Source organism: Mustelus asterias, chromosome 20, assembly GCF_964213995.1.
Source record: "Mustelus asterias chromosome 20, sMusAst1.hap1.1, whole genome shotgun sequence".
Classification (NCBI taxonomy): Eukaryota; Metazoa; Chordata; class Chondrichthyes; order Carcharhiniformes; family Triakidae; genus Mustelus; species Mustelus asterias.
In genome coordinates, this window is record NC_135820.1 from 51,563,561 (window position 1) to 51,590,077 (window position 26,517).

A 26,517-nucleotide genomic window follows, 5' to 3' on the forward strand; every position below is an offset into this window, starting at 1 on the left:
TCCGTGCATAGCCATTGGGATGCGTATATAAATCAGTAGAACTCCAATGGTGAGAAAAGATGTGATCAAACCCATCATTATACTGGCACAAACCAAAGGTGTCAAATTCCATGCATGAGTAGGCATTTGCATACCTAAAGTTCTTAATCTGGTAGCTGCTCTATAGGTTGCTATAATAATATATCCATGAGCTGATGAAGAGTGGGACAGTCAACTATCACTGTGCTATTAATGGAAATCTGGGCAACACGGCAGTTCTGTTCCAGTGCTGCTGGCTACAATACAACTGCCATTGTATTACTGTGCATACACAGACAGCCCACAGTTTGACTGTGGCAAAACAGACACAACAAAATTGTACAACGTCTAGCAGCGCTAGCTCTCTGAAAAGTCTCAGACAGCCTTTGCAAAACAGCATCTTTCATAAGTCTCCATCGGAAGGTGGTTGGCAGAGGCGGTACAATCTAAGAGGAAACAAAAAGGAAGTAATGAAGTGCATTTTCAAATTTTTGATCTATCTTATTCCAATAAAGAGAAATAAACAACAGCAATGCATTTCTTCAATATGTTAAGCGGAGATAAGCACAGTCCAAGCACAGCTGGCCTTTGGATTTTAGGGCCTTCAGCGCAGCTGATTATATGCTTTGCAGAGGATAAACACAGACCGCTGAATATGGCAAAAGGTGAAACTGCTCTTTGGTGCTGGAGTTCTGCGCTGTTAATCTAATTGTCTAATGTAATCGGATCATATCCCAGGCTTGTAACTACTGAAATCAATGGCAAATAACTATACACATATGGAATCATGAAATGGTTACAGTACAGGAGGTTATTCGATCCATCATATCTGTGCTGATCCTCTGAAAGATCAATTCACCCAGTGCATGCCCCTGCTTTTTCCCGTAGCCCTGCAAAGTTTTCCTTTTCGGTGAATGATCCAACTCCCTTTTGAACATCTTGACTGAACCTGTCTCCACCACATTCTCAAGCAGGGCGTTCCAGATCTCAGCCACTCACTGCGTGAAAAAGATCTTCCTCATGTCGCCATTGCTTCCTTTGCCAATTTTCTTAAATCTGTGCCCTCTCGTTCTCAATCCTTCAACCAATGAGAATAATTTCTCCCTATGTACTCTGTCTGAATCCCTCAAGATTTTGAACACCTCATCAAATCTCCTCCCAGCCCTCTTTCCCATGGAGAACAGCCCCAGTTTCTCCAATCTTTCTACGTAACTGAAGTTCCTCATCCCTTAAACCATACTTGTGAATCTTTACATTACTCAATCTGATGTCTTCACATCTTCCCTAAGACGTGGTGCCCAGAATAGGATACAACAGGGTACAACAGTCCAGCTGAGGCCAAACCAGTGTTTCATAAAGGTTTAGCATAATTTTCAGGCTTTTGCACTCTATGCCCCCACTGATAAAACCCAGAGTGCCTTATGCTTTACTTACCAAGCTCTCAACCTGCCCTGTCACGTTTAATTAATTATGCACATATACACCCAGTCCCTCTGCTCCTGCATCCTTGTAGAATTGTATCCTCTTTTGTATTGTCTCTCTTCATTCTTCCTACCAAAATGAATCACTTCACATTTCTCTACATTAAATTTATCTGCCAATCGTCCACCCATTTCATCAACCTGTCTACATCCTTTTGAATTTTAATACTATCCTCCTCATGGTGCACAATAATTCCGAGTTTTGTATCATCCGCAAATTTTGAAATTGAGCCTGTACACCAAGGTCTAGGTTATTAATACACATCAGGAAGAGCAGCGGCACTAACACCAACCCCTGGAGAACTTCACTTCCACGGTAGCACAGTGGTTAGCACTGCTGCTTCACAGCTCCAGGGTCCTGGGTTCGATTCCCGGCTCGGGTCACTGTCTGTGTGGAGTTTGCACATTCTCCTCGTGTCTGCGTGAGTTTCCTCCGGGTGCTCCGGTTTCCTCCCACAGTCCAAAGATGTGCGGGTTAAGTTGATTGGCCAGGTTAAAAATTGCCCCTTAGAGTCCTGGGATGTGTAGGTTAGAGGGATTAGCGGGTAAATATGTGGGGTGGGATTGTGGTCGGTGCAGACTCGATGGGCCGAATGGCCTCCTTCTGCACTGTAGGGTTTCTATGATTCTTTCTATGAACCTTCCAGCAGGCGAAAAGAGAAACTGTTCATCGCCACTCTCTGTTTTCTATCACTCAGCCAAATTCACATCCATCTTGCTGCTGTCCCTTTTATTCCACGAGTTCTAACTTTGCTCACAAGTCCACTGCTCTGAAAGCCCATGTACATCACATCAACAGCAATACCCTCGTCAACCATCTTGGTTAGCTCAAAAAACTCCAGCAAATTAGATAAACACAATTAAAGTTTATTTATTAGTGTCACAATTAGGCTTACATTAACACTGCAATGAAGTTCCTGTGAAAATCCCCCAGCCACCACACTCCGGAGCCTGTTTCGGTACACCGAGGGAGAATTTAGCATAAAACCCTTTTTGGTCCTTAATGAATCACACTCCTCCTCCACTTACCACATTTTTAAACTATATTTATATACCTATATTAGACATTTGGATTCCCTCTTATGTTAACTATCAGTCTTTTCTCATACCCTTGCTTTGCTTTTTCAATTCCCCTCTGAACCTTCTACATTCAACATGGTTCTCAAGTGCTTTATCTGCCGGATATCTGTCAGAAGCACACTTCTGCTTCACAATTTTCAACTCTTTCATCACCCAGGGAACTCTGGATTTGTTTTCCTTACCTTTCCCCTTCATGAGAATATACCTTGATTATAATTGAACTCTCTCATCTTTAAAGACAGCTCACTGTTCCATTACAGTTTTGCCTGCTAATCTTTGATTCCAATTTATCTGGGCCAGATTTTTTTCTAGACCATTGAAGTTGGCTTTCCCTTAGTTAATTATCCTTACTCTGGATTGTTCTTTGTCCTCATCTATAGCCAACCTAAAGTTTTTGATACATTGACCATGTCCCCTAAATGTTGTCCTGCCAACATCTTTATCCATTTAGTCCACCTCATTCCCAAGAACCAGGTCTAGCATTGCTTCTTTTCTTGCTGAACTGCAAACTGGAAACATTCACCTGAAGAAACTCCTGTCTCTCTCTGTTTTTACACTACTACATTCCGGACCTACTTTTGAATAATTAATGCCCCACATTCTAAAACAACTCCATAATTCATGCACTTTTCTTTAATTTCCTTGAAAATTAGTTCCTCTACATAATTCACTGCTTGGTGGCATAGAGACTGCATTCAGCAATGTAATTGTACTTTTTTTGTTAGAAAATTACAGCTCAGAAACAGGCCTTTTGGCCCTTCTTGTCTGTGCCGAACCATTTTTTGCCTAGTCCCACTGACCTGCACTTGGACCATATCCCTCCACACCCCTCTCATCCATGAACCCGTCCAAGTTTTTCTTAAATGTTAACCACTTTATCCGGCAGCTCATTCCACACTCCCACCACTCTCTGCGTGAAGAAGCCCCCCCTAATAGAACATAGAACAGCACAGCACAGAACAGGCCCTTCGGCCCACGATGTTGTGCCGAGCTTTGTCTGAAACCCAGATCAAGCTATTTCCTCCCTATCATCCCGAAGTACTCCATGTGCCTATCCAATAGCTTCTTAAATGTTCCTAAAGTTTCTGACTCCACTATCCCTGCAGGCAGTCCATTCCACACCCCAACCACTCTCTGAGTAAAGAACCTACCTCGGACATCCTTCCTATATCTCCCACCATGAACCCTATAGTTATGCCCCCTAGTTACCGCTCCATTCACCCGAGGAAATAGTCTTTGAACGTTCACTCTATCTATCCCCCTCATCATCTTATAAACCTCTATCAAGTCTCCTCTCAACCTCCTCCGCTCCAAAGAGAAAAGCCCAAGTTCCCTCAACCTTTCCTCATAAGACCTACCCTCCAAACCAGGCAGCATCCTCGCAAATCTCCTTTGCACTCTTTCCAGTGTCTCCCACATCCTTCTTGTAGTGAGGTGACCAGAACTGCACACAATATTCCAAATGTGGTCTCACCAAGGTCCTGTACAGTTGCAGCATAACCCCACGGCTCTTAAACTCAAACCCCCTGTTAATGAACGCCAACACACTATAGGCCTTCTTCACGGCTCTATCCACTTGAGTGGCAACCTTCAGAGATCTATGGATATGAACACCAAGATCTCTCTGTTCCTCCACATTCTTCAGAACCCTACCTTTGACCCTGTAATCCACATTTAAATTTGTCCTACCAAAATGAATCACCTCGCATTTGTCAGGGTTAAACTCCATTTGCCATTTTTCAGCCCAGCTCTGCATCCTATCTATATCTCTTTGCAGCCTACAACAGCCCTCCACCTCATCCACTACTCCACCAATCTTGGGGTCATCAGCAAATTTACTGATCCACCCTTCAGCCCCCTCCTCCAAGTCATTTATAAAAATTACAAAGAGCAGAGGACCAAGCACTGATCCCTGTGGCACTCCGCTGGTAACCGGTTTCCAGTCCGAAAATTTTCCATCCACCACCACCCTCTGTTTTCTGTTAGATAGCCAGTTACCTATCCAATCGGCCAAACTTCCCTCTATCCCACACCTCCTTACTTTCTTCATAAGCCGACCATGGGGGACTTTATCAAGCGCCTTACTAAAATCCATGTATATGACATCAACTGCACTACCTTCATCAACACACTTAGTTACCTCCTCAAAAAATTCTATCAAATTTGTGAGGCAAGACTTGCCCTTCACAAATCCGTGCTGACTATCCCGGATTAATCCGCATCTTTCCAAATGGTCATTCCTTAGCTCTTAGTGAAAAGGATTGTCTCAGAGCATCGGCTGGAATACTCTGACCTCGCCTGCGGCTGGGATTCTCCAGCCCTGCTGCAGTGAATGGAGTTTTGGCCGAGTGCCAAATTCTCTGTTCTTGCTGGCAGTGGTGACGGGGCGAATGAGATCGGAGAATCCCAGCCACCATCTCTCTCCGGCACTTCAATGCTCTCCATAATCAATTCTGCCACTCCTTCTTCTTTCCTATCTTTCTGAACCACCTTGTATCCAAGAATCCAAGTCCTGTCCTTCTTTAAATCAGGTCAGTTATCCAAACATCCTACCTGTGTCTGCAAATCACCAACCTTATTTACCACACTGAACGCATTCACATACATGCACAGCAGACTTCACTACTTTCCCTCTTACATTAAACTCCCAAACACCTTACTATTTCCTACTGCACTCCTATCTTTCTCTGCATCTCGTCTTTCTCTCTAGTGTTACCTCCTGGTTTTCACACTCCTGCCAATTTAGTTTAAAAGCTCCCCAATAGTACTAGCAAATCACCTTGCAATGTTCCAAGCTGTGTTTAGGTTCAACTAATCTGATCTGCACAGGCCGCATTTCCCCCAGAATTGATCCCAATGTCCCAAGAATCTACAGCCTTCCCTCCTGCACCATCACTCCAGCCACTCACTCAGCTATTCTATACTCCTTACTTGAGTGCAGTACTGGGAATAATCCAGAGATTCCAACTTCGGAGGTCCTGCTTGCTAATTTCCTGCCCAGCTCCCTACATTCTGACTGTCAGACAACATCCCTCTTTCTACCTCTGCTGTTGGTACTGCTGTGAACCACAACTTCTAGCTGTTCACCCTTCCCCTTCAGGATGCTCTGTAGTTACTCAGTGACATCCTCAAACCTGGCACCAGGGAGGGAACTCGCCATCCTGAGTTCGCATTTGCAGCTACAGAAATGCCTGTCTGTCCCTCCAACTATCACATCTCCAATCACAATTGCTCCTCTTTGTGCCTCACCCCCATGTATTGCTCGAGACTGAAATGCATTCAAGGGGCTCCTGCATTAGCTACCCGTGCCTTCTTGACCGTCTGGTGGTCACAAATTCCCTCTCTCCCTGCACACTCTTAATCTGCAAGGTGAACTCATATATAAGTGAGTTATCCACAGAACTCTAGAGTACTTTTAACACAGCAAAACATCCCAAGGCACTTCACAAGAGCATTATCAAACAGTCACATCAGGACATTAGGAAAGGGGACCAAAATCATCAAGTGGTGAGTTTAAAGGAGGGTCTTGAAAAAGAAAACAGGGGTTTTTAGGGAAAATCAGCCAGAGGTGACCACTGATGGCACCGGAGTGAGGCGACCTCCTGCAAGCTGTGCCCAGCATACCTTCTAATTCTATCTTTTACTCTCATTCTATGCTTCTAAAACTTTATTCTAACTCTTTTAAACTCTCTAACAGTGAGCAATACATGTGGCACTCTCTTCTTTCCTTCTCTATGTACGGCAATCTTTGTCTGTTAAGTGCGCCAGAAACAATACTTTTCACTGTATACTAATACGTGTGACAGTAATAAATCAAATCAAATCAAAAATCGAATTCCAGAACTAAGGGCCCAGTCAGTTGAAAGCACAGCCTCCAAGACTGGAGAGATTAGACATCAGGAATGTGCAAGAGGTCAGAGTTGGAGGTAAGTTCACATTTCTGGAGGATGGAAGATGGGAGGCTGGCCAGGGGAATGTTGAGATCATCAATCTAAAGGTAACAAAGGCATGGAGGAAGATTTCAGCAACAAATGAGCTAATACATGGGTGGAAATAGGCAATCTTTTGGGGAGAGAAAGCACAAAAGGATCTGGCTGGTAAAGGGATGGAGTTGGTTTCTAAGGAACAGAGTTTGCTGCAAAAACTGAAATCAATGGTTTTGATTTTCCCATTATTTAGTTGGTGGCGAAGGAAGGGATCAAGACTAGATTCTATGGGGACACCAGCGTGAACAGTGCAGAAGCAGGGTCAAACACCATTTCGGGTGACTCTCCGGTTACAACAGGATAAAAGAATGGAAATAGGTGACAGCAGTCCAATCCAGATGGATAATGGAGGAGATACATTGGAGGAGGATGGTGTGGTCAACCCTTTCAAAGACCGCCAACAGGTCCAAGGAGGAAGAGGAAGAGGAGGAGGAGGGATAGTTGGCCATGGTCACAAGATGCTAGCATTTGTGATCTTACTAAGAGTTAGTTGTTTAATTGCTGATACAGGATCTGATTGGAGGGACTCAACCACAGGATTGCAGTAAAGAAAGGCATGAATTTGGTAGCACCAATTACACGATCAAGGACTAGAGAGAAAACAACGCTTTAAAAATACTGTGAGAAATATTTTACATTCCTAATGTGGACTGGCTAGGATAAGAATTCAGAAAATGTTGTTCCTGGCTGAACGAGAAGAACCACTGGAGTAACTCCTCAAATCTGACACACCACATATTACTCGTCTATGCATTTATAATTTACCTTGGTACAGACTGTGGCATCTGATCCATTACTTTCAGATTCTTGGCTGAGTTCTCAACCCTTGCACCCTACAAAAATAAAAAGAATCCATTGTTGTCAAATAAGAGCAATTGGATTGCACACTCAGCACAACAGGTTAGGAGTTTAAAACAATTAGGCACATGCCTTGAATCTACTTAGTTGGTCTTTGAGGTTCTTACCTGTTTTCTCATAATGTCCGTGGCCTGCATGATACATCTAGGTAAGAGTCCATGACTTCGAGCAAGAATAACTGCTTGTTCCAGGGTCACGCTTAAAGTACTCCTGAATAAAACCAAAATATCAGGACAATGACTATGGATTTGTCACTACAAGAAAGACAAAACATCTTGGGCATCACCTGCACAGGTGAAGGGTAAACAAAATGAGACGACTAATACAGCAAACTCCACTAAAAGGATCAAATCCTTTTATAATAACCCACATCGTGCTTTTCTAAAGTAAATCCATGAACCCACAAGACGAATTCACCAAGATTTTAATTGTCACCCCGAGGTCACAAAAACTAAAATTTGCCCTGCCCTCCTCCCTCTAGGTTTCAAAATGTAAATCGGTTACTTGTACATCAGGAAACGTCATTTCCTACTCAAATAAAAACAGACATTTATTATCGTTTGCTCAAAGTGCTGAAAATTAGCAGTGCTGTTTTTCAGAGAAATCGGTACCTTAGTGCAGCTTCTGAGCTAGGCAATGACTGAAGTGTACAGAAATGCTGAAAATAGTTTAAGCAATGTGCTGCCGTCACATCTGGACAATCTGGTACATAATATAAATCACATTATAATGATGTGGCTGGACCAACTTAAGGCTAAAGCACTTCGGAATCGACAGATTAATATTGGAAACTTTGACAAAAATACATTTGAATAGCGCACAAACATTTTCATTGACGTTTGGTTTAATATGGCAGCTGGCATGTCACAGGCAACACAAATGCAGTACACTACAACCAAAGTAACTTCCTTTACATGAGATCTATGATCTCTCAAAAAACATGCTAAACAGCACCAGTAAAATACCTTTACAAAAAGGATAATATTAACGTTTGAAAGCCAAGAGTTAAATTTTAAACTTGCATAAATAAGGTGTTATAGAATCCCTACAGTGCAGATGGAGGCCATTCAGCCCATCAAACCTGCATCGACAACAATCCCACCCAAGCCCTATCCCCATAACCTCACATATTTACCTTGCCAATCCCCCTGACACTAAGGGGCAATTTAGTATTGCCAATCAACCTAAAACCCACACATCTTTGGACTGTGGGAGGAAACCAGAGACAGGGAAGAACGTGTGCCACTGTGCCACCCATACAGAATTAAACAAAGGTTGTACTTTGAAGTGAAACCTGGACTGAGTGGCAAATACTGTGAAAATGTTCAATAATTGCAGACCACGAGAGAATTAAAAATGTGAGGGGTTCAGATTTGGATGAGATGTTCTGCTGTCGCTTGCTGGCCTCACTGCATTTCTGCACAATTCTAGACAATAAAGACATAAATTATGCCTCCAGGTGATGTTTCAAAAACGAGGCAGGTCAGAAGATTCCACTTGGACTAAGTCCATACTTAAGAACAAACTCACAGCAACATTAATATAAACAGCAGGTTCCCAAATGCTTCATATCCAATTAATTACTTTTGAAACGCAAGTAAGCAAGTAGAGCAACAGCTTCTCAGTGAGGCAGCCAAGAGATAAATTATCTTTTTTTTTGAAAAGTGCTTTTGGTTGATGGAAATGTGTTCACCAGAACACAAACCTCCTCTGTTGCTCTTTCAACACTGCCTTGGAAAGGCTAAAAGGCCTCAGCTTAACAATCAAGCTAGCACTTCAGAAAATAAAGTATCCTCACTGAGGTTTGACAAAAGGAAGACTCCCAACACAAAATTGCACACCAAATCCAACACCAAGGTCACTGTCTCCAGCTCGACACAACAACTAAAGTAAAAGTTTATTTATTTATCAGTCACAAGTAAGGCTTACATTAACACTGTAATTAAATTACTGTGAAATTTCCCCTAGTCGTCACACTCCGGAGCCTGTTCAGGTCAATGCACCTAACCAGCACGTCTTTCAGACTATGGGAGGAAACCGGAGCACCCGGAGGAAACCCACGTAGGAATGGGGAGAACGTGCAAACTCCACACAGTCAATGACCCAAGCCGATAATTGAACCCAGGTCCTTGGCGCAGTGAGGCAGCATTGCTAATCTCTGTGCCACCATGCCGCCCTGGTGTTTGATCTGCACTAGTTTACAAGCGGCACCAATCATTTCTTATTCATCTCATCAGTGGCCATCAAGGATTCTCAAAATTTGTAGTATTCACAATGCTGCAAAACACAATGGACTCATCTCCATAGTGACTGAATTAGAATCCTTACAGTGCAGAAGGAGGCTATTTGGCCCATCGAGTCTGCACCGACCACAATCCCACCCAGGCCCTATTCCCATAACCCCATATATTTACCCTGCTAATCCCCTGACACTAGGGACAATTTAGCTTGGCCAATCTACCTAACCCGCACATCTTTGGCCTGCGGGAGGAAACCGGAGAACCTGGAGGAAACCCACACAGACACGAGGAGAATGTGCAAGCTCCACACAGACAGTGACCTGAGGACGGAATTGAACCCGGGTCCCTGGCGCTGTGAGGCAGCAGTGCTAACCACTGTGCCGCCCTAATTCTGCAATGAAATTCAGTTGGAATTTACCAAGACTGTTGGCGAACATAGAAGTTGGCCCATTTACATTGCTGGGCAGATTTCACAGCACGGGCAACAATACAAACAGTAGTGCATAAAACTTGCAAGTGTAGTTTCAATTTTCTGCCTTCTGACCTTCCTTCACTGAGAACAGCCATTTATTCAGGCTGTGCTGGACATCACTCGGCTAATATGTAACAGTGACTATGAAGTCAAGATCACTGTGATGGCAGCATGAGTGAGCCACACAGATTTATTTCACAAACGAATGTAAACATGCCAACATACTCCACATCATCGGATTCTGATAATTTTACGTGACAAATTTTATAGCAATCCAAGAATGAACAGCTTGGAATGCTCTGTTTTAACAGAAAGACGGAGGTAACTGGAGATATATCAATTACCTTTGTATACCAGTGCTGCACATAACAATCTGACAAGCTCCGAGCCTGTTGCAGAGCTCAGACGATATTGGCAAGGTTGCGATTCCAGAAGCAGAACTACTCGAGCTCACTGTGGATGCCGAATGCTTTGGGCCGATATATAACTCCATTAGTCGTCGAAGTTCCTCCAAAGCGTTGAGGGGACGTAACAGCTGCACGTTTTTAAAAATAAAATGTTATATACGAGTCTAGTTTGTGTCAATACTTTACATGCAAGGAATGCCACTGTACTTTATGTAAGATCTGGACCCTCGTCTCAAGTTTCTTTTAGTAGCTAGATTTAATATTTAAGTACAGCAATCTATGCAAGATCAAGTACAGCTGAATATATACATCTTCATTTTGCTTGCACTAAAAACTGAGTAATTACTCAGAATTGAAGGGACAGGAATTGGCCATTTGACCCAGTGTGTGCATGCTGGTGTTTAGGTTCTGCACAAGCCTTCTCCCACACTATCAGCATATTCTTTTATTCCTGATGTACTTATTAGCAGGATACCATAAGCAACATTATCTTGGTATCAAGCAGCATGTTAAATGCAAGTCAAATGTGGGCACTTCATGATAATGCAATGAAGAAAAATTAGAACAAATAGCGTAGTACGGTACATCACCGCCAAACTCAGAATAGCACATCAAGACAAATAGCAGGATTTACAACCTGGCTTGCTTTCATTGCAGAGAGAGATTTCTAATTACCAAACCATTCTAAATCGATTAGTTTTCTATCAAATGCAAGTTATTCAAAATCATAGAACCTGCTCCGTTAGGGACATGATAGAAGTGTGTTGAGACCACGAGAGATATCTGACCTGGTTTATCTTTACAGCTGTCGTTGAAGAATCAGAAGGCAAATTAGACCTTTCTAGATAGAAAGTCCTACAGAAAGATCAAAAAACTTCAGTTAAGAGTTGGATATGCAATAGAGACACACAAAAAATCTGTAACAGTTAGCTTACTCCTGAATCTGTAGAGCCAGGTAGCAGACATCAACAGATCTTTCAACACCCTTTTTCCTTTCACATCTTCCTGGTGCTCATGAAGACAAAGTATATCAATGTTACAGAATGTGTTAAGGGGTTTTCTTCAAAAAGTAAATCTCCCAAATATTGTCCTGGAATTCCTTAGCACTCTAGAATTCCAACTCTTCTTGCGCTATTTTCATCCTTCAATTTAGTTCCCTCTAATAACCACAATCACCAAAACCTACCTAGCCATGGAATTCTAGCTTAGGTTAGGACGGGGGTTAGGGATATGTCTGATTTGCTTTTATATTTGTTCAGAGGATGTGAGCATTACTGCAAAGCTAGAATTTATTACCCATTTGAGGATTAGATAGGGTGGATAATCAGAGCCTTTTTCCTCGGATGATGTTGGCCAGCACGAGGGGACATAGCTTTAAATTGAGGGGTGAGAGATATAGGACAGATGTTAGAGGTAGGTTCTTTGCTCAGAGAGTAGTAAGGGCGTGGAATGCCCTGCCTGCAGCAGTAGTGGACTCGTCAACATTAAGAGCATTCAAATGGTTATTGGATAAACATATGGTTGATATTGGAAAAGTGTAGATTAGAGGGGTTTTAGATTGGTTCCGCTGGTCGGCACAACATCGAGGGCCGAAGGGCCTGTACTGCGCTGTAATGTTCTATGTTCTATCTCTAATTGCACTCCAGAATGTGGTGGTGCACCACCTTCTTGGAGCACTGCAGTCTGGACGGCATAAGTACATCCACAGTGTTGTTAGGGAAGAAGCCCCAGGATTTTCAGTCAGGGACAGTGAAGGGACGGTGATGTAGTCCCAAGTCAGGATCATAAGTGACTGAGGCCCAATGTTAAACAATCAAATTAGCAAGTAATATTTTCAATCACTTGGAATCTTGCTTTTCCTCTTAATTGCAAAGTAAGATCAGTCTTTTTAAACATGAGATGGAAAAGAAGTATCGAATTTTTATCCAACATGGACCCAGAACCTTGATGTATGCAGTACTACCGAAAGAATTAAATGTAGATCAATGCAGTGGGCAGCAGGATGGCACTGTGATTAGTACTGCTGCCTCACAGTGCCAGGAACCCAGGTTAAATTCCGGCCTTGGGTGACTGTGTGGAGTTTGCACATTTTCTCCAGGTGCTCCAATTTCTTCACACAGTCCAAAGATATGCGGGTTAGGTTGACGGGCCATAGTAAATTGCCCGTTAGTGTCAGGGGGATTAGCAGGGTAAATACATGGGATTACAGGGACAAGGCCTAGGTGGGATTATTGTTGGTGCAGGTTCGATGGGCTGAATGGCCTCCGTTTGCACCGTAGTAATTCTACGATTCTAAAATTTGCACCAGCCTGACCCCCAAGTCACAGGATATTGGTTGTATCACTGATTTAATCAGTATACTTTCAAGGAATGATCTTCCAAAAAAAGTTGGTCTTTTTTTTCTAAATTCCTTCTGCAATTAACTTACCTGAGTTTCCGATAATAATATTTAACTTTTTCCAGAGAGGCTGAATTGATCTGTTGTTGAAACTCTTCTGCCAAAACATTTTCTGGAGAACATTGGCTTTCAAGTGCTACACAGGAAAAAAGTAATTATTACTATCTTGGTATAGGATCTTCTTGTGGTTGCCTGAACCACACCAAACCACTTAAGAGCAAAATAACAATTCACCGAGGAATGACAACAAAAAATTAATAGTTCAAGACTTGATTACATCAGAGAACAATAATTGATCCATGAAGATGGAGTTTGATTTTCTTTTCTTCAATTCAAATTGGATTCACTCAAATCCTGACAAGATCTTAATGATTGCAAATTGTTACCAAGTACCTTACGGTTCATACTGTATGTTTCCATCCAGAATAGGCCAATTTGCTTTTTAACGTAAAAGTTAATTTATTAGTCACAAGTAAGGCTTACATTAACACTGCAATGAAGTTACTGGCGCCTATTCGGGTCAATGCACCTAACCAGCACATCTTCCAGAGCGTGGGAGGAAACCGGAGCACCCGGAGAAAACCCACGCAGACACGGGGAGGACATGCAAACTCCACACAGACAGTGACCCTAGCCGGGAATTGAAACCGGGTCCCTGGCGCTGTGAGGCAGCAGTGCTAACCACCGTGCTACCGTGCCGTACCGAGCAACCTCCTGCACTGGAGAGCATTCTGTTGCAATATAAATTCATGATTTATAAACAAACACACTTCCGAAGCGGCGAAAGCTTACAATTCAAGTCCAATTGATGCAAGGAGAAAAAATAAAACATCAATAGCACATATCCAATTAATTAAGCATTTATCACATACAAGGGAGAGTTTAGATAAAAGCATAATATGTAAAAACAATTTTTGCTATGGTATGCTTACACAAAAGGACAGCTGCAGTGTTTAAATGAAAGCAATTTTACCTTGCGTGAACAGCACTGTGTGCAGCTTTAAGCTTCCACCATTCTGGAACTTAGAAGGCAACTCGGCAAAGTTATGACTTTCGAGGTAAAAGATAACTTTCATTGTTTGCCGGCTTCCATCAACATGATAAGTGATCGAACTATCTGCAAAATAAAATCAAAATCAGCACTTAGGAACTGTTTTGGTATGACATGGCAACGTTACATATTCTTGAAGATTCTTTCTTCTTAGACCACTGGAGCAACCCAAGGCTAAATGACTGCTAAATGCTGCAGTTCATTTAGACAGAGTAACTGGCAAGTACTCTTCAAAGTTTGCTGGGAAGAAAGTGCAGGCATTGGTTGCTCCCCAGAAGAAAACAAATGTCTAAACCACAGAGCCCATAGCAGCTTGTATTTTATTTTACAATTTTTTGAAATGCGTTTGCCGAGTGAAGGTAAGGTCAACATGGATGGAAGAAAATTTAAAACCATAGAATGTAACAGCTCAGGAGGCCACCATTTGGCACAGTGCACCAGTGACCACTCTCTGAAACCTAACCATTCACCTTTAAGGCTTCAACCAAATGCTAAATTAGAGACTGAAGACAGCGTCAACGATTCCTTCGAGAACACCATAAAATTTACACGTAAACCCCTCGTTTTCTGCAATGACATAATGGGCGGCACAGTGGTTAGCACTGCTGCCTCACAGTGCCAGGGACCCAGGTTCAATTCCCGACTTGAGTCACTGTGTGGAGTTTGAACATTCTTCCCGTGACTGTGTAGGTTCCCTCCGGGTGCTCCGGTTTCCTCCCACAGTTCAAAGATGTGCCAACGTGCCACCCCATCCCTGCAGTCTGACCAGCCCTCTCAGTATTTTATCCATTTCAATTAGATCTCCTCTGATTCTTCGAAATTTCAGTGAGTACAGGGCAGTCGACCCAATATCTCCTAATACACAATCTTGCCACCCCAGGAATCAGTCTGGTGAACCTTCACTGCCTTGCTTCAAGGAAAGTCTATTCTTCCTTAGATAAAGAGACCAAAATTGAACACAAAGCTCCAGATGTGGTTTCCTCAATGCCCTGCACAGCTGCAGTAAGACATCCTTGCTCCTGTACTCAGGTCCAGTTGCAATGAAAGCCAAAATACCTTTTGCATTCCTAACTGCTTGCTGTACCTGCATGCTTCCTTTCAGTGACTTGGCCTACTAGGATGTCCACGTTCATTTGTACATCAATATTTCCCAATCTATCACCATTTAAATAATACTCTGCCATTCTGTTTCTTCAGCCGAAATAGATAACTTCATGTTTGTCCATTTTACATTCTGCATCGGTTATGTATTTGCCCATTCACTCAACTTGTCTAAATCACCTCAAAGTGTTACAATTCCAGTTGATGTTATAACTGGATATGAAGATCCCAGAATGGAACCCTGGCTCAAGAGACGGTAATTTCTATTTAAAAAAAATCAAATGTGGAAGACCACAAATTAGTTTTAATAACAATAATTATTAAATATGGAAAAATTACAATATAATGCAAATAGTTTAACAAATACACACAGGTTTTAAGATTATCACAGATGACAAAGTATCTTTTAAGTTACAAGGATCTCATTAACATACAAAGTTGCTTTGATACATACATGACCACTGTGGACAAGTGCACACGCCTCTTTGAACCCAAGTTAGCGTCTTGGGATTTCTCCTTAGATGATTGTCACATAATGGTTTTCAAACTCTATTCTCCAAAACACGCTTTAAAATCTTCTCTCATAATAATGCTTTCCATTCGTGGTTTGCATTCCAAAATTCAGTCCACATTTTCCAAAAGACTCTTGCAAACAGAGCTACCGCTCCACTTTTACCAATGAATCCACTCCAGGTTTTACGCAAACCCCTGTCAAGATTTCTTTGCCTTGACTGCTTTTACACACAAATTCCAATATCCAGCCATTATGGATTGCTCCATAATTATTTTCAATTAATGTCTCACAAACCGAAATAAGATATCACAAACCTAGGCAGCTTCTTTTTCAGTTCTGAGACTTGAAATAAACAGTACCCTGTTCTGCTTTTAGTTCATCTTTGTTCCTTTAACTTTGGTTCTCTGGAAACTCTTCTTCATTTTGCTACTTTCCTTTAGTAGCTGTCCTTTAGATTTCTGGCATTGGCTTTCTTGGTCATTATTCCATTGTATGGTTTTTCTTCTAGCAGAGTTAAGAAAGATGTTCCCTCTTTAGCTGCCTGTCACCAACTGCTCTAGCTTTCAGCTAAAACTTAAGAACAAAGGAAAGCTTCTTTTTCATATCAGGGCCTCTAATTGCTGAGCAACTATCTTTATTCTTCATGTCGTAGCTCTCTCTCCTTCTCTCAGTTGGAATTTAACCAGCCCCCACACATACAAACAACTTTTGTCCAACATGAATCGAATTATAGGCCCCTCCATGCACAGAAATATTAAGTTAAACTCACCTAAAGCGATGCCTCATTTCTGATGTTTACCAATACAAATATCTTAAAACTATCTTTTGTTTCCTAACAGAAGCCTCTTAACATCCTCCTCACCACTCACGTTCCCACGAAGTTTAATGCCATCAGCAAACTTGGAAACATTACTTTTGGTTCCCTCATCAAAACCATTGATATATATTATTAATTGCTGGGCCCCAGGTATCAATTAAAGCAGGACTCCACTCGTCACCACCTGCTGCTTTGAAAAACACCCATTTATTCCAATGCTCTGTTTGCTGTCTGCTCATCAATTCTCAATCCATGCCAATGTATTATTCCCAAACCCATGCACTTTAACTTTGCACATTGACCTCTTACATGAGACTTTATCGGAAGCTTTCTAAAAATCCAAAATACACTGCACCAATTGGTTCACCCTTATCTATCCTACAAGTTGTGTCCTCAAGCAACTCCAGTAGGCTTGTCAAATATGATTTCCCTTTCATAAATCCATAGAAATCATAGAAACCCTACAGTACAGAAAGAGGCCATTCGGCCCATCGAGTCTGCACCGACCACAAACCCACCCAGGCCCTACCCCCATATCCCTACATATTTACCCACTAATCCCTCTAACCTACACATCTCAGGACACTAAGGGCAATTTTTTTTTTTTAGCATGGCCAATCAACCTAACCCGCACATCTTTGGACTGTGGGAAGAAACCGGAGCACCCGGAGGAAACCCACGCAGACATGAGGAGAATGTGCAAACTCCACACAGACAGTGACCCAAGCCGGGAATCGAACCCAGGTCCCTGGAGCATGTTGACTTTGTCTAATCCTGTTGATATTATCTAATGTGGCTGACTCTTAATTGTTCTCTGGATAGTTAATGATCAGTTCAAAGGCAATTGGGATGGGCAACAAATGCAGGCCTTGACAGCAATGCCCACGAAAGATTAAAGAAAAACTTAAGAAAATCTAAATGCAACATCAAGCACTGAACTACAAGCATCCAAGATGACCAGAATTACAATATTCAGCCAAATTCAATTGGAGCAATTATTTTAAATCTAATCTTGCTGCAATAAAAAGGTTGACTTTTAAACTGATCCCCTTAATATAAAAGTTAATAGAAGATAGCAGAGATGATACAATCGAAAGGTAATAAAGATGTACCAGTGAAACAAAAGGCATACACTGGATGGAGAAACATTCATTTGAATCAGGCATTGGGAAAAGATGAACAGGGTGCTCAGAGTTGAAAGGGAATTTATTTAGATGAGAGTGTGCAGAGGTCAAATGGTGGGGGAAGTTTGGGGTGGTGGAGATGAATTTCCCCAGTAAAATATTAGCAAGCCTTTAAAACATTGAGGTAAGATGATCCCCAACATAGTGTTTTCATCCCAGGATAGAAAGTCCAGCAACAGTGCAGCCCAATGGAGAATGTTATATATTTAAATGTCAAAGAATTGCAACTTAAAAGCCTTGGGAAGGAGGCCTTCTATTTAATTGCTAAAATTAGATGTTGTACATACAGATTGACATATCCATGACTGGCATTTTTTCCATTTCTGGAAGCAAGGAGGTTATATTTCAGAACGGTCTATTTTACAGTACAAATAGGCTTTGATGCTACATTACAAGCAATGCACCCCCATGGAGCACGATGAAACTTTGCCAAAGTTAGGCTGTGTTTGTTGATGAAACTTGCCATGGACAACATCCACATAACAGGGGAAATTTAAATCTGCTTAACCAGCTAAAGCTGCTGGCATTAAAACCCCCTTGAACAAAGCAGAGTGCCACAATACATCGAGCACAGTAGTTTCTGGTATAGATCATCCAGTTTGAATCATATATATGTAAATATTCGGGGGAAGTTAGTTTTCAATGATGCAATAAGTGATAGTTACTGCTGAACAATGTCTGTGTTCATAAAAAATTATTTTTCTTTTGCAAAGTGCGGAGCCTCAATTCCTCAGAAGAAAATGTTAATTTGTTCTTTTTTAATCTCATCTCTCTTTCTTAATCCTATCTTTTTGTCCCAATTTCTATTTTCCTTCCTGCGCTATGTTTTAAATAAATCTTGGCTTTGTGCCTCAATGAAGATGTATTGAAGAGTCTCATTGCTGCTCGAGCTACTCACAGATCCCCTCTAGAGGGCGGCACGTTGAAACAGATGTCGACTTAATCAAATTTTCCACTGACAAGCCATGGAAAAGTCTGAGGGTAACTGTGTGTGAGATGAATGGTGAAAGCTGTCAGGTCATCGCTGAGAAGAAGATCTGAGTCACGGTAGGCAGGAAGAGATAACTCATGAGCTGCGAATGCCATAGGTTGCTGGATAATTTGTGTCACTATCGTTAGCTTTATCAAAAAGGCATCTCATTCTTGCCCACCCTGTGATTTTGATGAGGCTTCTCTGTTTGCCGATAAATTGGCCACTAAACATGCCAGTGGAAGTTAAGTCAAGTAACAGCGCTTTTAATTACTTGATAATTGTCAATGATTGCCAATAACCTCTCTTTCTTAGAAAGTCAATCAGTATGGAATCCCAGTCCTTAAGGATGTTGGTGGAGATTTTTAAATTTTCACATTTTCTGACTTTTCCTTCCTTTGTGTGCTCTCTCAATCCAACCTCTCCTTTTCTCTCCATTTATCTATCTATTTAATATATTAGATTTAATCACTCGAATTCGTCCTCATCCGTCTTGACATCATGGGCACGATCTTACCATCCGTTCATGCCACGCTCCCACTGCATGAAGGTGGAGAATTTGGCAACAAGCCAAATCTCCGTTCACTGCACCAGGACGGGAAAATCCCATTGGCGTGAACGGTCAGGAAATTCTGGCCTTTATCGCTCAATTGCATTGATTGAAGAGGTGCACTGTTTGTCTTGGTATTCACCAAGGTTCCCTGTTGTCCTTGCCACGCTCTTTCCAGTTTGCCCGTCCAACAAGTTTTGAGAGAAAACCCATGACCTGTAACTTGTGAGGACAAGCCAGACTAACAGAGCACACTGCAAGTTAGCTTACTTCAACAAAACCTGGCGCATACAATTTTTCTTTTGGGCAATATTGCTAAAGCACATATAATAAAAACATATGTATAGCTTACTCGTCTAGTTAATAACTAAGTAGAACGGTGGTAGATTTTGAATCTTTGATTTAATTGTTCATCGATAATAAATTCAAACGAAACATTAGACTGCTGCCCTAGTCCAGAGTTTCAAATTTAGTAATGAAAATGATTCATCTTAGTCTGTTTTCATTCTGAAACTTAGTAGTAAACAGGGAAAACTAGGGGATATTTCAAACCAGTATACTATGCAATTGCCATATAAATCTTTAAATATTGAGCAAATGCCAAGTGTTGAAAACTTACTTCCATTTCAGCAACTGATTACACAATGAATATCCCCCAAAACCGATCTCTCCTAACATTTTAATATTTCAATATCAGAAATTCTCAAAGAACCTTTTTCTCCTCAAGTACTGAGTGTAAAACTCATTATTGCGGGAAAATTGCGCAACTTCAAAACTTCTCTTTAAACTGCACAGTTTGGCCTACCTCATCACACAAACCAGTCTCCCATCCATTGACTCGGTCTACACTTCCTGCTGCCTCGACAAAGCAGCCAGCATAATCAAGGACTCCACGCACCCCGGACATGCTCTCTTTCACCTTCTCCCATTGGGAAAAAGGTAAAAGGGTCTGAGGTCACGTACCAACCGACTCAAGAACAGTTTCTTCCCAGCTGCCATCAGACTTTTGAATGGACCTACTATATATTAAGTTGATCTTTCTCTGCACCCAGCTATGATTGTAACACTGCATTCTGCACCTGCTCCTTTCCTTCTCCCCTATAAACTCTATGAATGGTATGCTTTGTCTGTACAGTGCGCAAGAAACAATACTTTTCACTGTATCCCAATACATGTGACAATAATGAATCAAATCAATAAACCAGATGCAAGACATAATCCAAGTAAAACAAATACTTTAGAGTCTATTGATGTTGATTCTTGCTTCCTTTGTTCATTACTTCACGTTTATGTGAAAATAGCTGGAGCTCAGTATAATAAATTTAAAGTGGAGGCACTTATTTAGCCGGTCTTATTTGACAACGCTGTTGATTCCCTAATCTGGGTCCAGAAATATCAGCAGAGCATAATCCAGGGTCCAAACATACTGGGTGGAATCATAGAATCCCTACAGTACAGGAGACCACTTGGCCCATCGAGCCGGCACCAACAACTATCCCACCCTATCCGCGTAACCCCACATATTTACCCTGCTAATCCCCCCGAAACTAGGGTCAGTTTAGCATGGTCAATCAACCTAAGCCTCGTGAAATCATCTTTGGACTCTGGGAGGAAACCGGAGCACCCGGAGAAATTTTATGGCTCCATTGCAACTGGGGATGGGGCTGGAAAACAAGATGTGGAGATACCGGCGTTGGACTGGGGTAAACACAGTAAGGAGTCTAACAACACCAGGTTAAAGGGCGTTTGCTACCAAATAAACCTGTTGGACTTTAACCTGGTGTTGTTAGAGTCCTTGCTGGAAAACAAGCCATTCAAAATTCCATCAAATTCGACGGGACTGGAAATTCACATTTTTGTGGGGGGGGGGGGGGCGGCTATAAAACGCCACCCCGTGGCTCTTTTAAATACCCTTTCGATTTCACAGATTTGAATGTGTTGCCATCGAATCGATTCCATCCAGATCAAGTCTGATGGCAAATATCCTGCACCCTCACTGCATCACAGAAGTGAGCACCGATTGTTTTGAGGCAATTCAAAATAGTCCTTCTTAAAAATATTTATCCTGTTGAAAATGGCTGAAATGAATTGGGATTCAGTGGTGGAGTAATTATACTAAAAAAAAACAGGGAGCAGTTAAAGAATCCTAACAATGCACCTTAAAAACATTGAACCTAAATTAGCGTCATATTCAGTCTAATGTTGGGATAATCATATTTACAGAATGGAACAGAATAATTGTGTTGGAGACCTGAAAAATTCTTGAGCAATTCCAAAACCCATCTTATATACTTATTATTTTGGGGCATGCATTCAGATATCCTGAAAGCTGTTTGTATAAACCCCCCCCCCCCCCCTCCTCCATAGTATGGTTTTTCAGTTCACATTTCTACTTCAGATTCCCTGGTCACGAGTTGCTCCACTAGATGCCTCCACTGATCATTTTCCCTCTCCACTGAGGAGCCACCTCAGCCCATCCCTCACACCTCCCCCACCCAAGTTACTTTCTTCTCGTCATGAAAAAGCACCAACTTCCCTTCTCTAACCCACACCCAGTGACTTCACTTTTTCCTGGAATCTTCCCCCAACGCCACCTCCACATATTCCTTTCCACTGAATCCTAAAAGTCAGGTACACTCTGGCTTACATACAGAGAGCAGTTAACCCTCCTCTGCACTAATAACACACCTCAGCCCCTACCTCAGGAGGCACGATCACGATTGCGCCAATGGTATATTTCCAACCAGTTAACCTTTAGCCTCTGCTACTGCCTATTTACACTAGGAATGAGATAAATGCCTACCTAAACTCTTATCACAATTAACTCCCAAAGCCAGCATGAGATAGTCATCCCGTCAGATTAGATTGGAACAGATTTTTCAGACAGGACAAACCACACTAGCTCCTAAATTCTTGATTCGTACACAGACTATAAAGGGACAGGCCGTTCAGCTTCAAGAAACACAATGTTCCAGAAACAAAATCTCCCTTTGTTCTGATGATAGTTTTATTTTGGTCGATAATTACTGTTGTCATGCCTCACCTTTCTTTGAACACAATTTCAGCACAGACCGTAAACACTGGTTAACATTCAAAATAATGCAGTCGTGACAAATCCTTACTTGCTACTGGGTATTCGTGTTCCAGCTGCCTGAAAGCGAATGTTACATTATCCAGATCGGACAAAGCGACCTTGGTGTCTTCCAGCATGATGCGCTCATCTTTCTGTGCAGAAATAAAACGATAATTATTAATTCCACTTTATAGATGTGACCAGAAAACAATATCCAAACTCCATAAACAAGAGACTGCAGTTGGCCTGTGCATCCAGCAGGCAACTGCTTCAAATAATTCCCTCCTGCATATTATCTACTTTAACATAAGTTAGACAACATTAAACACATATCTGTTACACTTTTTATAAAATAATCTTCAGGTCAGGCACACAATGAAAGAAGGGGAGGAATTTTGCACTGTATGCATGCTACAGCAACTTCTGGGATTCAATCTCTTCTCAATAGTACATTCTCATTAGGCCTGTGTGCTTAGAATTATAGAATAGAATCATGGAGTCCCTACATTACATTCAGCCCCTCAAGCCTGCGCCAACAACAATCCCACCCAGGCCTTATCCTCATGTATGTACCCTGCTAATCCCCCTGACACTAAGGGGCCATTTTAGCTTGACCAATCAACCACATCTGTGGAGTGTGGGAGGAAACTGACGCACCCGGAGGAAACCCACGCAGACACGGGGAGAACGTGCAGGCTCCACTCAGACAGTCACCCGCGGGTGGAATTGAAGCCGGGTCCCTGGCGCTGTGAGGCAGCAGTGCTAACCACTGTGCCACCATGCCGCTATTGTTCTGGCCTTTTCATTTGAACTGCCAGCACACTTCAATTTTGCCTCTATCAAGGCAAGTAACTTCAAATCTTTTCCAAGTGAACAGACCTCGCAAGGGTTTTGAGATTCTGCACGCCAGAACAGGGCTAGGAGGAGGTACAGACATCATTAAAGAGCAGTCATTGGGTTCACACGTCCAAAGAGGAAGATCCAATCTATTTTCCAGAAGAAGTCAGTTGCCATGTGCACATTCCAGACTGAGGCACCAAGGCCAAAACAAAAGTGCAGAAAATATGCACAGGGTTTCTGGTTTCTCTCATTTTACAAAGTAAAAAGTAGTCCAAAGGAATTAAACACACCATTTCCAGTAAAACTAGTGAATGCAGGAATGTGTGTCACTAAATATCTAATGACGAAGGAGTTGAGAAATTCAGATTTCTGACTTGAAATGTGAAAACTTCAATTTGCCGACACAGCTGACTTCCCTAATGCAAAAATACTCGAATAATGCAATCAATGAACGACTATGCAATTTATAAGCTTTTATAACTCGCTTGTAACTTCAAAATCATGAATTATCTTGATTCTCTCACTTGTTAATAAATTTGGGAAAAATCACTGAATCCCATAGAGAATTCTCTCTGTGCGACTGAGTAGATGATTTGTAAACCTTTGCGTGTTCACTTACCACATTTGCAGAAAGCAGCGACTGAAAGTTGAGAAGGACGCCGGTAACAGCTATCTGTTCAAGCCACTTCTTGCTGGCCTCTTTGCTCTCCTCTTCATATTCTCCATTGTTGTTGTAGCGGTGGTTCAAAGCAGCCAATAGCTGCTCCGAAAAGGTACAAATGGCCGCTACAAGGCTTTGACAAAAGAGGACATCTCGACGCAATTGTAACTCCAGGTCTGTAGCGGGAAGTGGAAAAAAAGAGGAATCAGAAGAAGAAACCAAAATTAACGGTACAGTGAATAGCTAACATCTTTGGTGATTTTCCTTTGACGGAGAAGAACCTAAAATGGCTTGGGGTGCAATTATACCTCAGCTAATGATGTCTGTGGGAAGGGAGAACCTGGGAAAGGAGAACGCGAGAGAGAAAATTCAAGTGGATGTGTGTGGTGGCTGGCGGTGAGAGCGGGTGGGGGGGGGGGGGGGGGGTGAGTGCAGGGATGGGGAGGAGAAACTTTTTTGTTTTAACTAAAGCACCTCTGCAGCTTAGATGCTCTCAAATGGGATACACACTCTAGTGTCAAGCTACAGCAGACACTCTCGTTCCACCAAAAACCAACAATGAAATACATATTAACTAACAAATACATTTCGAAGAGCATTTTATTAATAATATTGGCTTGGGTGCTGCTTCCTAATGCATCAAGGGACACTGGTCTTTTATGTGGCTAATCCCCAAGAATTCACAAGTTGCCTGTGTAGATATTTTAAGGAAATGCAGCAAATTTGAATCAGATGAATGAATGGCTGAAGGATATTTTATTCACAGCACAGCTTGGAAAGTTGACAAAAGGTAAACCATTGATGCCACAAGAATTTTTGAAAGTAGATTATGAAAATAAAAAAAGTGAATCACTGCTCCTACTGAATCATGGAAAACACATTCTCTTCATATTTTAAATTCTCTATCCTCCTCTTAAGAAGTACAATCTAACCTCAAAAAAAAATCTACGAGCTCCATCCTTACAAACCAAGCTTTGCATCGTTTAAACAAATGAGTTAAACCAAAGCGGACTCTTGGCCATGCAAATAAACGGCTGGGAAGGACATCTGTGGCACAAAAATAAATCTAGTCACCAATAGCCAAAATGATGTAAGGAGCATAGTGCATTTAAACAGCTTTATGGAGAAAATAAAATGCCAATGGCCCAGATTTGGGGGGCCGCAGTGAAGCAAGGGTACTTAATAGAGTCACACAATTCAGAAAAGACCCTTCGGCCCATTGAGTCTGCACCAACAATAATTACCACTAAATCTGCGCTAATCCCATTTTCCTGTACTTATCTCATATCCTTGAATATTTCAAATGCTCATCCAAATATCTTTTAAAGGTTGTAAGGTTTCCGGACTCCACTACCTTCCCAGGCAGTGAATTCCAGATTCCCACCACCCTCTGAGTGAAAAACCAAATTCTCAAATCCCCTCTGCATTTCTCTGCCCCTTACACTAAAACTATGCCCCCTCATGATTGACCCCTCAACCATGGGGAACAGCTGCTTCCTATCCACCCTGTCCATATCCCTCATAATTTTATACACCTCAATCATGTCTCCCCCCTCTTTGCCTAGTAAGTAAAACCCTTACTAGTTTTAGGGTAAGTGGCAGGAAATGCAGAGGGGATTTGAGAATTTTGGCAGAGGGTGGTGGGAATCTGGAATGTGAGAACCTGAATTCCTTTGACAAACAATGAATTTGTTTAATGGGGATTCCCAATATTTGAGTTGCAGCGATGTCATCAGTCAAAAGTCGATAGCCACATTAAAGAAATCGCAAACAGCCAACCAGGAAAGGAAACAATCAAATCACTTTCTAAAGATTTTACTGAAGCAAACTGAAGTTTGGGACGTATATATGAGGCCAAGGTAGAGGCTGAAATATGAGTCAACTTAAATGGAATTATTGAAACAAGTGAATGAATCGTAATGGAGACATTTAATAACATTTCAAAATGTTGAACAATTATTCATCACTGGATCATTAAAAATCCAGTTTCACCTCACTAGGCAAGGCGCAAACATAGATGGGTATTCTAACAGCAATATGAAAGTGGAAAAGAGGAACATTCTGGGCAAGTTTTATTAACTGCTGCCTCAGGTGAGGGGTAGGCAGTCCACGTAGCCTGTGGCAGAACAATGTGCTAAAATCCTGAAGCTTAGGTGAGATTCAAAAAACGTTGACATACTTCACCAATCTTTCACCCTGCAAATTCTGACCCATAACACTGCTGGATTTTTTAAATCACCATAAACCTGTCTCAATAAATAAATCTAAAGGCATAGGTGACAATTCCATCAGAAACATTCAGTAATCTTTAATTTGCTCCCCACCACACAAGGGATGAGGTTCCATCTCATGCACATTTGCACAATGGACCTGTCACTTCAGAAGGTGATAAACCTGGTATGACTGAAAGCTGGAAGTACGTTAACTACAGTGGCACAGTGGTTAGCACTGCTGCCTCACCACATCAGGGACCTGGGTTCAATTCCAGCCTTGGGTGACAGGCTGTGTGGAGTTTGCACATTGATCGGATCCCTACAATGCAGAAGGAGGCCATTCGAGTCTGCACCGACCACAATCCCACCCAGTCCCTATTCCTGTAACCCCACCTAACCCGCACATCTTTGGACTATGGGAGGAAACCGGAGGAAACCCATGCAGACATGAGGAGAATGTGCAAGATTTGCAAGTTAGTTGGATTGGCCATGGCAAATGCAGAGGGTTAGGGTGGGAGGAATAAGATATTCTTCAGAGAGTCAAAGCAGACTCGATGGGCCAAATGGCCTCCCTTCTGCACTATAGGGATTCTATGAACCATA

General features: G+C 42.0%; 1 protein-coding gene across 1 annotated transcript in view; it reads right to left on the reverse strand.

Annotated features, from left to right (window-relative positions):
• Positions 1 to 301: 301 nt before the first annotated feature.
• prex1 (phosphatidylinositol-3,4,5-trisphosphate-dependent Rac exchange factor 1) overlaps positions 302 to 26,517 on the reverse strand; it is a 204,203-nt gene continuing 177,987 nt past the window's right edge. Inside the window, exons 32-40 of the mRNA XM_078236543.1 lie at positions 23,660 to 23,877; positions 22,250 to 22,352; positions 13,914 to 14,057; positions 12,971 to 13,076; positions 11,331 to 11,397; positions 10,480 to 10,670; positions 7,531 to 7,633; positions 7,331 to 7,398; positions 302 to 464 (exon numbers count right to left, since the gene is read on the reverse strand). Coding sequence (XP_078092669.1) covers positions 422 to 464; positions 7,331 to 7,398; positions 7,531 to 7,633; positions 10,480 to 10,670; positions 11,331 to 11,397; positions 12,971 to 13,076; positions 13,914 to 14,057; positions 22,250 to 22,352; positions 23,660 to 23,877 — 1,043 coding nt within the window. The 3' untranslated portion in view covers positions 302 to 421. The remainder of the gene's footprint in view (positions 465 to 7,330; positions 7,399 to 7,530; positions 7,634 to 10,479; positions 10,671 to 11,330; positions 11,398 to 12,970; positions 13,077 to 13,913; positions 14,058 to 22,249; positions 22,353 to 23,659; positions 23,878 to 26,517) is intronic.